Source organism: Zingiber officinale, chromosome 5A, assembly GCF_018446385.1.
Source record: "Zingiber officinale cultivar Zhangliang chromosome 5A, Zo_v1.1, whole genome shotgun sequence".
In the NCBI taxonomy this organism is placed as follows: Eukaryota; Viridiplantae; Streptophyta; class Magnoliopsida; order Zingiberales; family Zingiberaceae; genus Zingiber; species Zingiber officinale.
The window spans coordinates 135,348,154-135,360,591 of NC_055994.1; the positions used below are offsets into that span (position 1 = coordinate 135,348,154).

The 12,438-nt window shown below is 34.7% G+C and overlaps 2 protein-coding genes across 4 annotated transcripts; both read left to right on the forward strand.

Moving 5' to 3' along the window:
* The first annotated feature begins 2,852 nt into the window (after nt 1-2,852).
* Nucleotides 2,853-7,912, forward strand: LOC121981960 (RNA-binding protein L-like). 3 transcript variants are annotated; one of them, XM_042534776.1, is made up of 7 exons: nt 2,853-3,266; nt 4,488-4,965; nt 6,358-6,413; nt 6,507-6,637; nt 6,730-6,826; nt 6,908-7,069; nt 7,570-7,912. In XM_042534776.1, the coding sequence occupies exons 1-7, from the start codon at nt 2,958-2,960 to the stop codon at nt 7,570-7,572; spliced, it is 1,236 nt and encodes a 411-aa protein (XP_042390710.1). In that variant the 5' UTR covers nt 2,853-2,957; the 3' UTR covers nt 7,573-7,912. The 3 variants fall into 3 exon arrangements, with proteins under 3 accessions (XP_042390710.1, XP_042390707.1, XP_042390709.1); XM_042534773.1 differs by having other exon boundaries at nt 7,161-7,590; XM_042534775.1 differs by having other exon boundaries at nt 6,911-7,069; nt 7,161-7,590.
* A 1,682-nt stretch (nt 7,913-9,594) lies between these two features.
* LOC121981961 (protein THYLAKOID ASSEMBLY 8-like, chloroplastic) lies at nt 9,595-12,389 on the forward strand. Its single transcript, XM_042534777.1, has 2 exons — nt 9,595-10,131; nt 11,848-12,389. Exons 1-2 carry the CDS (start codon nt 9,718-9,720, stop codon nt 12,235-12,237), a joined length of 804 nt encoding a protein of 267 aa, XP_042390711.1. The 5' UTR covers nt 9,595-9,717; the 3' UTR covers nt 12,238-12,389.
* The last annotated feature ends 49 nt before the right edge of the window (nt 12,390-12,438 follow it).

The following is a 12,438-nucleotide window of genomic DNA, read 5'->3' on the forward strand; positions in this document are numbered from 1 at the left end:
TCGTAGTGCTTATTTAGATCATGAGGAGAAAAAGATAATGCAATTAAGATGTGGTGTTGATTTTTAAAAATAAGCATCACAATAGTTATGCATGCATGCAAAAGGAGGACAGATCCTCTGGTCCGTAATTTGCGGACCAGGGGATGGTCCACTATTGTAGACCCTTGATTTAGATGGACCCTATGAACTTAAAGGTGGATTCCATCTAAATCAATGGTCCTCGTACAATGGACCATCCCCTAGTCCGTAAATTGCGGACCAGAAGATCCTGCCCCATGCAAAAGAGAGAGAAGAGAGAAAAGAGAAGAGAAAAAGAGGAGGCCAGATCCTCTGGTCCAAAATTTTCTGGACCAGAAGGAGCCTTATTCATTCATTGGATGGGTGGATTAGATCCCACTTATTAAACAGGTGGGATCCAACCCATTCACCCAATGAATGATCAAGGAACTAGAACTGATCCAGAGATCCGGTATCAGAGGATCCCTTCTTAAAAAAGAGGTCCATGCATAAGAAAAAGAGGGGAAAAAGGGTCAAATTTAACATAGGAAGATGCCCCTTTTGGCTATTTTCAAAGGTTAGGATGTCTTTTCATCAATTCCTAACTTTAGGTACGTCTTTTTTTTTTTTGTAAATTGTCGAATTTAAAATAATAATATTTTATTAAATAAGGCCTTTAAAATTTCGTAATTACTAAATTTGAGATCTTATTAAGCTTTATCAAAAGAATACTGATAACTGACAGGTGATAAAGTGATCGCAATGAATTGTAAAATTATGGCTAACAGATGCTAATTAAAATTATGGCCAATGACCACTTAAGGACAGTAAATCATGTTTATGCGACCTCATTTCATGACATTGACTATTCTAAAGGCAAAGAGTTCAACTCTCTGATCAGAATTAAATCTCGTGAGTTCTCTATTCAGCTCAGACTTGTAAGTTCTCTATTCAGCTCGTCCTCTTGAGCTCTCTCTCCGGTTCGATGTAACTTTTTATTTTATTTAGTACCGATCCTAGGTCGACATAGTCAATGATTTGGATAGTGGTCCTCACAATCGCTAGTGACAACCAAGCCATTGATGTCACCCTTATTAATGATAATCAAATCAGAATTAATAATTAAAAATAGTAGGAATAACTCTAATTTTCTTGAAGATTATAATGAGATATCTAATAATTGAATCCTAATTTTAGTAAATTAACAGATAAATTTTTCTTAATAGATAGTTAATCTTATGGATACTTTTCTATTTATTTTGATGATCAATAAAATTTTTTATATATACCATCAAATTGATCATCTTTAGAATTAACACTCTAAATATATAGTACCAACTAAAATAAAAATAAACATCAACTTCAAATCTCTTGGTTTGCACATTTTTTATTTTTATTTTTTTTAAAAATACGTATTTCTGAAAAATGGTATTTTATTTATATTTTTCATATCTATTTTAAAAAAAAAGATAATATTTTCTGAAAAATATAAAATATTTAAAAATTATTTTCTATTTTCTAGAAAATATATGTTTGTCAAAAAATAAAGTGCAAATTAAACGCATATATTTTTTACTTTTTGTTGTTTACTTCCACTGATAACTTAGATAACTCGAGAGCATTGAAGAGACTTCATTGGAAATAACACCTACATCCTCTAACGCGTACTCTTATCTACAAGTCGGATCTAATTTCTACCTCATCAAATGACTCACTGATAGACCTCTTTGTCCAGTCAACTATCAACATCTACATAGTATTTGCTTCAGTATCCACCTCGATGAACAATTTTCATAGCATCGTGATTCGTGAGAGATAGGTATGAATAAATATTAAGTGCAAACCAACCAGTCAGGTTGGGCCCATAAGAAAAGAGAAGGTTGGGTTCAATATGTGGGTTTAGGAAATAGCTAAGTCCAAAAAATTTAACATGATTAGCAGTCATATCCGAAGTCAGAGGATGCTCTGAAATCATATTTAGAATTCGAAGGTGCAAGCTCCGGAGTTGAATTTAGAATTTGAAGATACTCAGGAGTCGGAGATAGAATCATGAGATATTTGGGAAATATGTTTAGACCCATGAGGTGCTCAAGAAACATGAGAGAGGTTCCGGAGGAGGACACAGAGCCCAATAGTATTTGGTAAAGGGGGGAGCATAGGTTTGATTTGGTTCAGAAGCAATAAAAAGTATCACTAATAATAATTATCACACTAATAATAATTATCACGGACGGAAGTTTTTAGATGGTCATTACTAAATAAAAAGACTAATAATGATTGGTTATATCATAAAAGGCACTGTTATATAGTAATAGGTATAAAAGAAAAATCATAACTCAAGAGAAAGGATGTCTATATAAATTTTAAAAGATTGTTTGGTTGATGAATATGAGAATGAAATAATAGTAAAAGATATTATTTAGGTTATGAATTTGAGAATGATAATTAAAAAATAATTTATAAATTTATTAGAATTAATCAAATTCATATAATTAGATAGATTTTATTTCTATTCCATCTTACTATTAAACTCATATTAAATTTCTTTCCTCCTTTACATTTTTTATTTTATTTTTTAATCAGTATCCAGGAGTCATGACCACTTAGATATCGGATATATATATATATATATATATATATATATATATATATAAACTTGTGATGTTATTGGTGTATTTCATATCGTTGTTGGGCTTAGTCCGTACGTTCTTGGTTGGCTTTCTGATGGCATCTCTAATGGGCTCGTTAAAACGCATCGGGAGATTCGGTGACCTTCGCACGTACTTTTTACCGTGAGATATTCGGATCTCCAATCATAGATTTCTCCTTCTATATAACACAACCTCTTATCGCTTCCCCTCTCCTCTTCCCTTTCTGCATCTTCCCTCCCGCTTCTAGGGTTTGGATTCCTTTTTTTCCCCGATTGCTGGGCTTCGATTGCGTCCTTATTCTCCCCAGAGATGATGCAGCCGGCGGGAGGGATGGGCCAGGCTCCGATCGGCGACCAGCAACCCCAGGGGCAGCAGTGGACCGCGATGTCGCTGCCTCAGGCGCCGTCGCAGGCACAGTATTACCAGATGCAGGCGCCGCTGATGTGGAACAACCAGCCCTCGCAGGTGCCCCCGCCTGTGCCGTACCAGGCTCCTCCGTCGGTGCCTATGATGGCCCAGCCGGCGTCTGCAGATGAGATCCGGACGCTGTGGATGGGCGACCTGCAGTACTGGATGGATGAGGGTTATCTCTATGGTTGCTTTGCCCATACTGGAGAGGTGATACTAACTTGTCCTTATTGGTTGAGTGTTTGAGAATTTTGAGGGATAGGTTCTTTGCCACCGTACTTGCAGATTAAACTAGGTTTGCTTCCCTGATATGCCAAAAGCTAATCCCTCCCCTTCTTTGGCTTCCACGTTCTGATTTTCTCTTTCTTCACAATCTGAATTATTTTGATGTATAGTTAATTTGTTATGTCTTACTTTTTATCTGGGACTATTTGACAATTTTAAGAGATTGGCTTGATTCTCTCAAGTACTCGCTTTTTTGCATTTTATTATAAATTACCAATGGTTTAAAAAGCTAACTGACTGGTTTACTTCATCCTGGCTTGTGATGCTAAAACTGGACAAGACCTGCTTATGGATACACAACCAACACGTTATACGTACTTTTGTATTGTATAGTCATGTTTGCTTTCATGAACTAGCCAATTGATGAAAAAAAATTTATGCCATGTCCGGTCATAAGTGAGTCAAACTGTTTGATCTGTTTATGCCATCTTTATCGAATGGTTTTTTTTTTGTTCTTACGTATATTATGAGTTGTCTTGGAAAACTCACTTTATGTATGCTGGAGTTTGAAGCCAAGATTTTCTTTTCCTCCACCAGGGAATTCATTTTCATCCATAATTCAATAAAAATATTTTAATGCACACAAGATATTGTTTTCTTCATATAACAAAAAAGGGGATAGACCAAACATGACTTGGTTAGCAACAATAAAATAAGATAAAGTTTATTTAAATATAGATGATGATATAGTATGGGATAAGACTTTGTTGTTGTATTGTTTTCTTCATATAACACTAGCAAATCAATCATTGTGTCATGATTTATCTCTTGGTAAAGGACTATTTTCTGGTACAGATGGCAGAACATGTTTACGATTCTCAATTTTATATCTAGATGGTGATATATCCATCTAGCTGTGCTATTTTTTGACTGACTTTTAAGAATGTTTGTTTAAGAGTTAGGGAACTTGATTGCTATGAAATGCGTACAAGCTTGTATTGTTCTAGGATTTTCATTTTTTTCCCTTTTGCCTCTTTCTTTTGTTATGATTTATTACCTATTTACCTTTTCCTTTGGAAAGGATTTAGTTTGTATATTGTTCCACTGTGTGATTGCTTTAAGCTGCTTGTCTTTTGCTATCTTTTTTTTTAAACTAAAATTGTTTTGTCAAAAATATTAATTGAAATCACTCTATACTTGATTCAGGTTGTTTCTGTAAAAGTTATTCGGAATAAGCAGACTGGGCAATCTGAGAGTTATGGTTTTATTGAGTTTATAACCCGTGCAGCAGCTGAACGAGTTCTTCAAACTTACAATGGTCAAATGATGCCGAATGTTGAGCAAACTTTCCGGCTTAATTGGGCATCATGTGGAGCAGGTGAGAGACGTGGAGATGATGGATCTGACTACACAATTTTTGTTGGGGATTTGGCGGCAGATGTTACAGATTACCTGCTACAAGAGACGTTCAAGAATCGATATCCATCAGTTAAGGGTGCAAAAATTGTGACTGATAAGCTTACAGGGCACTCTAAAGGCTATGGTTTTGTTAGATTTGGGGACCCAAATGAACAATCAAGTGCCATGTCTGACATGAATGGAGTTTATTGTTCAACAAGGCCCATGCGGATTGGTCCAGCTGCCAACAAAAAGACATTGAGTTCTCAACAATATTCTTCTGATGGTAAGTAAAAGTGAAGCGATTGCTTGCAACTTTTTTCTGCATTTTCTTCTATCCAAATGCCTATTTGTCCTATATTTTCCTATGCCTAAATGACTTATTCATGTTGTTTAGTTGATGGTTCCAATCTTGTTTACACTTAATTCTCTTAAAAGTGCCTAGTTTGGAAAGGGAATTTCTGAGCTTTGCTCTTTGATTTTCCCGTGTCTGCTATTCACTTGAAGATAGTGGAATTGATATTCCTTCCACCATGCACTTTTGTGAAATTTAGGCTCCTTTACGCATAGTTCTAGACAAGACTTATATAAAGACTCATGTTGTCTCAAAGCAGGACGCCATGTGCCTTCATATAGGGCTTGGAATTGACTTCAGCTGAGATCCATATCTCCCCAGTTAGGTCAGTGTTCTTGATTATGTAACAGCTTGGTCCTTTTATGTTTGTGGCATTTTTCGCTACGTTCCCTTCGAGTTAGAGTGTTATTTTCCAACAGTTATCTACACTCTCAATTTACTTCAGATTTCTTATTCTGTGGCATCTTGTGCTACATTTTCTTTTAATTCTAGTGGTTTGTTCAAAACATTCTTCAAATTCTGCACGTAAATGACTTGGATATAAAAATGGGTACAATATCAGTTTCCACATCTTAATATGAATGAAAAAGGAATGGGGATTTAATTTCCATTCCACTTTGCACTTTGCAATAAAGTTTGTGTAACTATATCCATTCTCACCCAAATATATTGGAACAGTAGAATTCTATTGATGCATTTTAAGAAATTAATTTTAGATTTAATTTTATGAATGCACAATCTTCCTTCCATCCCCATTTGCAGCTTAAAGTTTTTAATCCCATACCTGCCCTGCTTGTGTAGTATTGCAACTTTAATTGAGGCATAAGACATGGTTGCCTAAGTATTATAATTTATGCAGTCATAACTGCATGATTTTACATGTTTAAAATAAAGTAAGTTTTGTTGAATAAAATTTAAGCAATGTGTCATTATAAGATTAAATAATTACTAATATGTATTGTCGCTGCTATTTTAAACCATCACAGATAAAGGGTAGATTAGCAACCTTGAGGAGCTTTGTAGTATATTTATTGAAAACGATATAGGTTAGTTAGATTTCTGAACTTCTATTTTTATGTTGAGTCCGTGTAAATATTAATTAATATGATTTATCATCCTTGTCTGAATTTGCATATTATCTGTCTTTTGTTGAAGTAGAAACAAAATATTAATGTGTACTTAGTAATCTGGGAAGATTATCATATGAATCTAACACCATGTTTGGTTTTCTCCATATCAGACTTCCTTCAAAGTTCAAACACATAATGTGTGCCCAAATCATTTAGGTATTATTCCTATTAATTCATGTGTTCTTGCTTGCAGGTTCTCATCAGAATCTTCAAGGAATTGAATCTGACAATGATCCAAATAATACTACTGTAGGTGCTTTTGTTTTTGTTAATTATCATTATTTGCAAATAATAGTAAGGTAATGTGCAACTAATCTTGATTATTACTACCTTGGCTTTCAGATATTTGTTGGTGGATTGGATCCAAATGTCACAGATGACATTCTGCGGCAAGCATTTGGCCTATATGGGGAGTTGGTATATGTTAAGATACCTGTAGGCAAGCGTTGTGGATTTGTTCAGTTTGCCAACAGGTTTTGCTTTCAAAATGAACATTATCATTCTACCATATCATTTTTGTACCTCTGGTATTCATGTTTATGTGTTACTTGATTTCTTGTTTTAGGGCCAATGCAGAAGAGGCTTTGAGACAACTAAATGGAACACCAGTGGGTGGTCAAAGTGTCCGGCTTTCTTGGGGTCGTAGTCCCGCAAATAAGCAGGTTTATTAGTTGTTGGCTCAGTTAAAATTGTTTGGAATATTCTTGACCATAGAAACATCAAAATTTGATTGCTTCTGACAGCAGCCACAACAAGATCCCAACCAATGGAATGGAAACTACTACGGATACACTCAAAGCTATGAGACATATGGATATGCCCCTACGCTTCAAGATCCTAATACATATGGATATGCTGCCTATCCTGGGTACAATTATCAGCAACAACAGCCACAGCAGCCACAGGTAGCCGTAGCATTACTTGTTTTATAGTTGATGCTGTCTTATCTTAACATAAATAACAATCATAGTGGCTCTTAAACATTTTTCCTTATAGTATTCGTGGTAGGTGGAAAATTCATATGCCTGCTCCTAATTGCATCTCTCAGATCCTCAAATAAGGTTTGTGCACATGCACAACATAAATAGATACTATAATGAGATTGTCTAAGGGTCTCCTAGTCACCATGTGCTTAATTTGACTTAAAACTCATCATTTTGGGGCTTGATTTCTTCTTTTGGCGTGACCAATTCAAATTTTAATAATTTTTATGCCTTTTCATATCATAATAAACTGAGCATTCTTGTTTTCCTTGTTTATACAAAGAGTTGCTTTCTTTGGAATTCCTTTGAACAAGTCCTACATTTTAGCTAGAAAGTTCATGTAATAATTTGACAATTTATCTTGCTGGGCCTTCCATCTCAAAGTTCATCTTGGAGGAACTAACTTTTGTCTTGCCCTGCAGTGATTGATTTTGCCTATTAAATGCGCTCAAAAAACCATGTGGTGTCCGGGACCGAATACTAGCTGATAAATCTAGCGGCCGGATCTGTCAACTAATTCTTTCATAATCTAGACGCAGTCTAGGTGCTGCCCGGTTTATGATGCTTAGCTAAGAGCTTTCTTTCAGACGTTTGAACACTAGATGTTTATTGACAATGTAGTAATAATTAATGGGATCGGAGCCAAGTTGATTGATAAGGGATTACTGAATCGTACAATATTTGTAATTTCTGTATCCAGCTTTCGATGAGTCATTGTCCACGAAAAGATTTATGAATTGCTTAAATTCATGGTTTATTTAAGTATTTCCACCTTGTGGTCGTATTGTCGCTGCTAAAGGCATTGTTTTTCCCCCCCTTAAAATGCTATTTTTTTTTAATTCTGTTTTCCATTGAATACTTCCTGCTTGAGTCAGGACTTGTGATGGTTTCTTAATTTTACAAGACGAATTCAGGAAAGTGTCAATCTTTCGGCCAGTAAAGACTGTATCTTATTAATTTATTTTGATGAGATATATAGACATGTTAAAACACAATTCCTCCAATATATTTGTTTTCCATATTCGAGTGTAAATTTAATACCCAATGCACCTGAAGAAACTAACGGTGTGAGGACCGTTTTTACTGCCATTTACAAGACGAATCGATTAGCCAAATTAAACCGAAAAGATCCGTTATCCTGATTGGATGGGGTTGGTCAGTTGATCCAATAAGCTGGGCAAGCAGAGAGTGTGGTCGAGACAGTCCGTTAACAGGTCAAATTGCTACTCTTTTATCTATAATGGGAGATCTATAACATAGAATTTATACTATAAATTTTTCAATATAACCCCTCTCTTATTCTATAAGTGGAGTTTATAATCTTTTTTAGGGTTAATAACTTTAAACCCCTTTGTATTTTATAACAGGTTGCATTTTGTCCCCCTCTATTTAAAAAACTACACTTAACCCTCCTTTGACATAAGTAAAAATGAGAAAAAAAAAAAATAAATGGCTAAAATAACCCTAATCTAAATCAGACTTGTAGAAGAAAATGAAAAATAAAAATAAAAATAAAAATAATCACGTAAAATCGTTGAAAGCTTAACATTAACCCAACCTGATTTATATATAGACACAAAATCTCACTTGTTCCTAGAAAAAATATCTTCACAAAATTCACACATGCACCGGCATAAATAATAGAAAATTAGTAACTCTGAAAAGGATAATTAGTCAAAAATTCATTCCACCAAATAAAAAAGAATCAGAATTCTAAATTGATGAATAAAAATTAAATAAAAGATAGAATAAAGTTTATCATTAAAAATTAAAATAAAGACCCTTTGATGATTTATAAAAAAAAAATCACCCTTTTAATTTTTGTCCAAAAGTAAGTTTTCATTTCAAAGTAAGAGCTTTTTGAAATGAAAAATATTTTTAGTTACTTTGAAATGAAAATTTACTTTTGGACAAAAATTAAAAGGTTGATTTTTTTATAAATTATCAAAGGGTCTTTATTTTGATTTTTAATGATAAACTTTATTTTATCTTTATTTAATTTTGATTCATCAATTTATAATTCTGGTTTTTTTTGGGTTGGTGGAATGAGTTTTTGGTTGATTATCCCTTTCAGAGTTATTATTTTTCTATTATTTATGCTAGTGCATGTGTGAATTTAGGATATTTTTTCTAGGAACAAGTGAGATTTTGGGCCTATATATAAATTAGGTTGGGTTAAGGTTAAGTTTTCAACGATCTTACGGAATTATTTTTATTTTTATTTTTCATTTTTTTTAAAGTCTGATTTAGGTTAAGGTTATTTTGGTCATTTGTTTTCTTCTCTCTTTTTTTACTTATGTCCAAAGGGGTTAAGTGTAATTTTTTAAATAGAAGGGGGTAAAATGTAACCTGTAATAAAATAAAGGGGGTTTAAAGTTATTAACCTTTTTTTTTTATAAATCTGTATTAAAATTTTGGGTCAGGTTTATAAAGGAAATAATGGAGAGAGGATTTTCAAAGAGGAGGTTTTTAAAAAGAGTAGGCAGTGATGTAGGTTTACGATTACGGATGTTCATGAACATCGCACATCGCCGCCGCCTCTTCCAGCCGTTTCCCTCCCTTCCTAGGCGATGGCCATCCGAGTCGTCTTATCTCGCGTAAAAATTGCATCTTTTCCCTCATGCTCTTCCCCCTTCAGACTTGCGCAGATCATCTTTCCAGCGAGTGCCTTGCAGAGACAGATATGCCTTCTTCCTCGTCTTTCGTTAATCGATTCGCCGGTGGCATTATCTGCAGAAGGCACGGGAGATCTGGGTTTAAGGCGCCACTACCACGACGGGAGACCGAGAGGTCCCCTTTGGAGGGGTAAGAAGATGATAGGCAAGGAGGCGCTGTTCGCCATCCTGGGGCTCAAGAGGTTCAAGGATGATGACGAGAAACTAGAAAAGTTCATCAAAACACATGTCCTTCGGCTACTTAAGATGGACAAGATCGCCGTCCTTACCGAGCTCGAGCGCCAGGGGGAGGTTGATTTGGCGGTCAAGGTACGCCATTCTAACTTCCATCGTGTAGATAGCTTTGAGGGGATTAGGGTTTTGCGCGATTCGGTGCAGTAAAAAGCTTTTGAGGGATTCTGTCCGAATCGAGACTGTTGGATTTTTCTTTTAAAAAAAATCTTCAATTTATGAAAAAATGATTAGTTTTTCAGTAGTAGGTTGCATTTGGAATCATGTATAAAGTAGTAGCCTTCAGTAGTTTCGAGCACTCTTTCCAAGTTTACTACACTCGTTTACATGGTTTTTATCTCTGTTGCTCTGTGGAATCATGCGAGAGATTAACATACTAAATTTCACTGAATTCAGTTGTGCTTGCCAGAAACTCAAATTTAACGTTCATTAAGATCATATATTTTTCTGAATTTAGTTGGTTGTACGAAAAATCCCTTTAGATCATAGCAATATGATTCTGCACCTTTCTTGACGCTGTGATTGAAATTCTGATACATGAGTAAATATGTCTAAAGATTTCATTTGATATTTGATAGGGGATAAGGCTTCTATAGTTTTATCATATGTGTGAAGTAAATAGTTATTTGTGTTAGGACAGAGATTTATTCTCACATCAAGTATTTAGTCATTAGGTATGGTGGAGTCCTATTTATATGGGTGTAATTGTTCTCTTTTCACTATGATAATATAATGTATCTCTTGACTTGGTATCTTAATGAGCAAATATAGGATTTTCTATAGAATTTTCGATTGAGAGAGAGGTCATGAATATGATTTAGCAGCCTGGGCCTGGTTTTCCCTCCTCCCTCTTTGCTCACTTCCTCAAAAAGGAGACAACACCACTAAGAATGAGGTAGTTTTCAGAAAAGAAAGTACAATAACGAAAAAAAGAACGGTTAGATTTGAGGAACAACATAATGGAGGTGTCAAGGCGGTGATAGTAAAAAGGCTATGATATTTTTCGAGCATTTATTCTTCGTCATGAACATCTCAAATCTTCTTTTCCCTTCTTTCTTTGTCCTATATTGACATTCTGCTTGGTCCTTTGTTTCACCGTCAAATTTTCTCTTCTATTCATTTGTTAAAAATATTAGATATGCTTTAAGATTAGATCTGTCATAGTTTATATCATCCAAGATATCATGCTTTAAGATTAGGCATGTTACCCTGTATCTTAGAAAATATGGACTCTTGGTACCTTTGAGCTCCTTGTGCCTTATTTGTGTCATTAAGTTTTGTCTGGTACTCTGGTTTATTTAAAGAGCATCTATGTCCATGGTGTGGGGTAAAAGTAACAACGAGGAAACATCTGCAACATTCTCAGTAACGGATTCATATCCCTTCTCTTCATTTCAGAGTTTATTGGCATTCCTGTTTTCTCATTCAATACTGGAGATTAGATTTCACTTTATATGATCTGCAGATTGGGTTTTATTTTGCATTTCTCACAAGTCCTTTTACTCTTAAAAATACTTTACGAAAGCACTCCCAAACCCAGCAGGAAACACTTTGACTAAATTTAATGTATTAAATAAAAGGGCTTAGAGTTGTGAATTGTTTTGCATTTTCAAAGGAATTAGGTTTCAAGACTGTGAAATACTGTTTAGTGCTTTTAGATAGTCATGGACAATCTTTCTTCTTATAAGGCAAATAAACTTGTTTATAATTCTGATATTTTTTCTTTTCTTTTTGAATTTAGAGTTTAAAATGTTTTGTAATTACAATAACGATCGTTTGCATTTTATGTTACAGATGTTTCATGTTATAAGGAAGGAGGATTGGTACAAACCAGATGTGTATATGTACAAGGATTTGATTGTTTCTCTGGCAAAATGTAAGAAAATGGAGGCAACCATGGAAATGTGGGAGAGTATGCGGAAGGAGAAACTTTTTCCTGATTTCCGAACATATGCTGAGGTAATAAGAGGATTTTTGAGATATGGATCACCTGCAGATGCGATGAACATTTATGAAGACATGAAGAAATCTCCAGACCCACCAGAAGAATTGCCTTTCAGAATACTGCTGAAAGGGCTTCTACCACATCCCTTGCTTCGGAATCGAGTAAAACAAGATTTTGAGGAGCTATTTCCAGAGAAAAATATCTATGATCCACCAGAAGAGATATTTGGCATGAAATGATAGTGAAAAAGATCATTAGTTTTATCCTCCTCTACATGATTGCTAAGCAACGCTGTTGTCATGTTTGTTTTTGCACGACTGATTTACACATTGTAACTTAAAAGAATGTCTATTTTTATGAGGAAATGCAATTCTCTCTCCCTAGTTCATCAGAAAATATATCTTTTTTTACATTGTTTTCAAGAACCAAATGAGAATGCA